General features: G+C 34.7%; 1 protein-coding gene across 1 annotated transcript in view; it reads left to right on the forward strand.

Annotated features, from left to right (window-relative positions):
* LOC110596451 (serine-rich coiled-coil domain-containing protein 2-like) overlaps nucleotides 1-1,928 on the forward strand; it is a gene marked incomplete at its 3' end in the record, with an annotated part of 100,834 nt that overhangs the window by 65,417 nt on the left and 33,489 nt on the right. The window contains exon 5 of the mRNA XM_021717072.1: nucleotides 352-435. Within this exon, the coding sequence (XP_021572747.1) occupies nucleotides 352-435 (84 nt within the window). The remainder of the gene's footprint in view (nucleotides 1-351; nucleotides 436-1,928) is intronic.

Consider the following 1,928-nt stretch of genomic DNA (forward strand, 5'->3'; position numbering starts at 1 on the left):
AAGCAATCCACTCGCCTCGGCCTCCCAAAGTGCTGGGATTACAGGCTGAGCCACCGAGCCCGGCCAGTCTTAAAATTCTTAAAGAATTTCTCCTATGGTTCACTGGCTCTCTGCTTCAACTACTCATACAGTATATTATTTATTTCCACAGGTTATTTTTTGCCTGGGCTCACTTTTTTTCTGTTTCACATTTCTATACTAGTGCATATAGATAAAAAGGATATTTCTATAATTTAATATCCTGTTTGTTCTTTGCCATACTGCCATTTGATCTGGGGTAAATTCAGGTTGAACTGAATTTCCACAATTATTGTATTAATGCTTGTGTTTCTCTTCTCTTCTTTCTGACAGCATGATGGAAGTGGTTCATTGCATGACATTCAACTATCATTGCCCTCCAGCCCAGAACCAGAAGAAGTTGATCAAATATATAAGGTATGACTAGGTAGTAATTCTGAACTTTTCACATTGTTTTTTATTACTAAAGTAATAATGCAATAGCAATGAAAGCATTTAATAGTAAATGTATGTAAACCTAGAGCTTTGCTGTCTTGGGTATTAATCAAGTTTGCTCGTAACTTTTGCTACTTTGTTAAGTTGAAATGATATCCATGTGGTATTTTAATTGAATTTAGCAGTTGGATATTTATTTATCCCTGTATTGCTACTATTACAGGATTTTTTAAAAAATTGTTTATAATTATGAGTAACAGTTTAAAAATATGACTACCAGTAAGAATAAAATTGGGAAATAGGTACTATCATAGAGTCACAGCATTGAGAAAATATGCTGAAATTGAGATTAATTTATCTTTTTTATGTTTAAGCATAATTATAGAATCTAGATATATTTTAATGAATGTTTGAAAGTTTTTTTAAAAATAATTCTCATCATCCTTAGGTGTATTTTAAAATAAAGCTCTTTTATTTTGCAGCTGTTTCTTAAGCACATATTTATTCCTTAAACACATATGCATGTCCTTGATTTACTTAATATTTCCAAGTAAAGTTATTGTTGGCTTTTACATCCTGTTTTCAGGGTATACTAATCAGTGTTTACTAGTCATCTGCAGTAACAATCTCAAAACATTGGTGACTTATAATAACAAAAATTGATGTCTTATTTATATTATATATTGACTATATCAGCTAAGATTCTGCTTCATGTATTTTCTTCATTTTGGGCACTAAATAGAAGGATCACCCTGCATCATGGGACATGAGAGAAGAGAGCTTTGACAGAACCATATGTGAATTCTGCTTGGATGTGAGACATGTCACTTCCAAAACAATTCAATTGGCTAAGCTTGGAGTTAGTGGGGCAGAGAAGCATCATTTTCTCATAGGATACAGAGTGATTTATTGAGAATAAAATTGTGTATAAAGCAATCAAAATCAAAAGAAAATAGCATAGTAGTCATAACTGGTGTCTAATCTTGGCTTTTTAAACCTGTGCCTACCTGTTCTTGTGCAAATTCCTTCCTATCTCTGAGCTTTCATCCTGCTGTCAGTATAATATTTTATACCAGCAGGACCTCAGTAGGGCATTTCTTTCTCCATACTCAGTTGAGAACCATTGACTTAGAAAATCTCTGTTGATCTCTCAGTTTTTTAATTGTGATTGATATTTTAAAAGTAGAATTGACTTTTTCTGATTTTTTTGTGAAAAAAAAAGTTTTTACAGGTAAAGAAATTATTATTATTATTATGATTATTATTTTTGAGTTGGAGTCTCACTCTGTCGCCCAGACTGGAGTGCAGTGGCCGCTCCTGGCCACCGCAACCTCGACCTGCTGGGCTCTGGCGATCCTTCCTCCTCAGCCTTCCAAGTAACTGGAACTACAGGCGTGCGCTACCACGTCCGGCTGATTTTTTGATTTATTGTAGAGTTGAGGTCTCGCTGCCCAGGCGGGACTCGAACCCACGGG

Source organism: Carlito syrichta, unplaced genomic scaffold (assembly GCF_000164805.1).
Source record: "Carlito syrichta isolate Samal-C Ts95f unplaced genomic scaffold, Tarsius_syrichta-2.0.1 Scaffold309262, whole genome shotgun sequence".
Taxonomy (NCBI): Eukaryota; Metazoa; Chordata; class Mammalia; order Primates; family Tarsiidae; genus Carlito; species Carlito syrichta.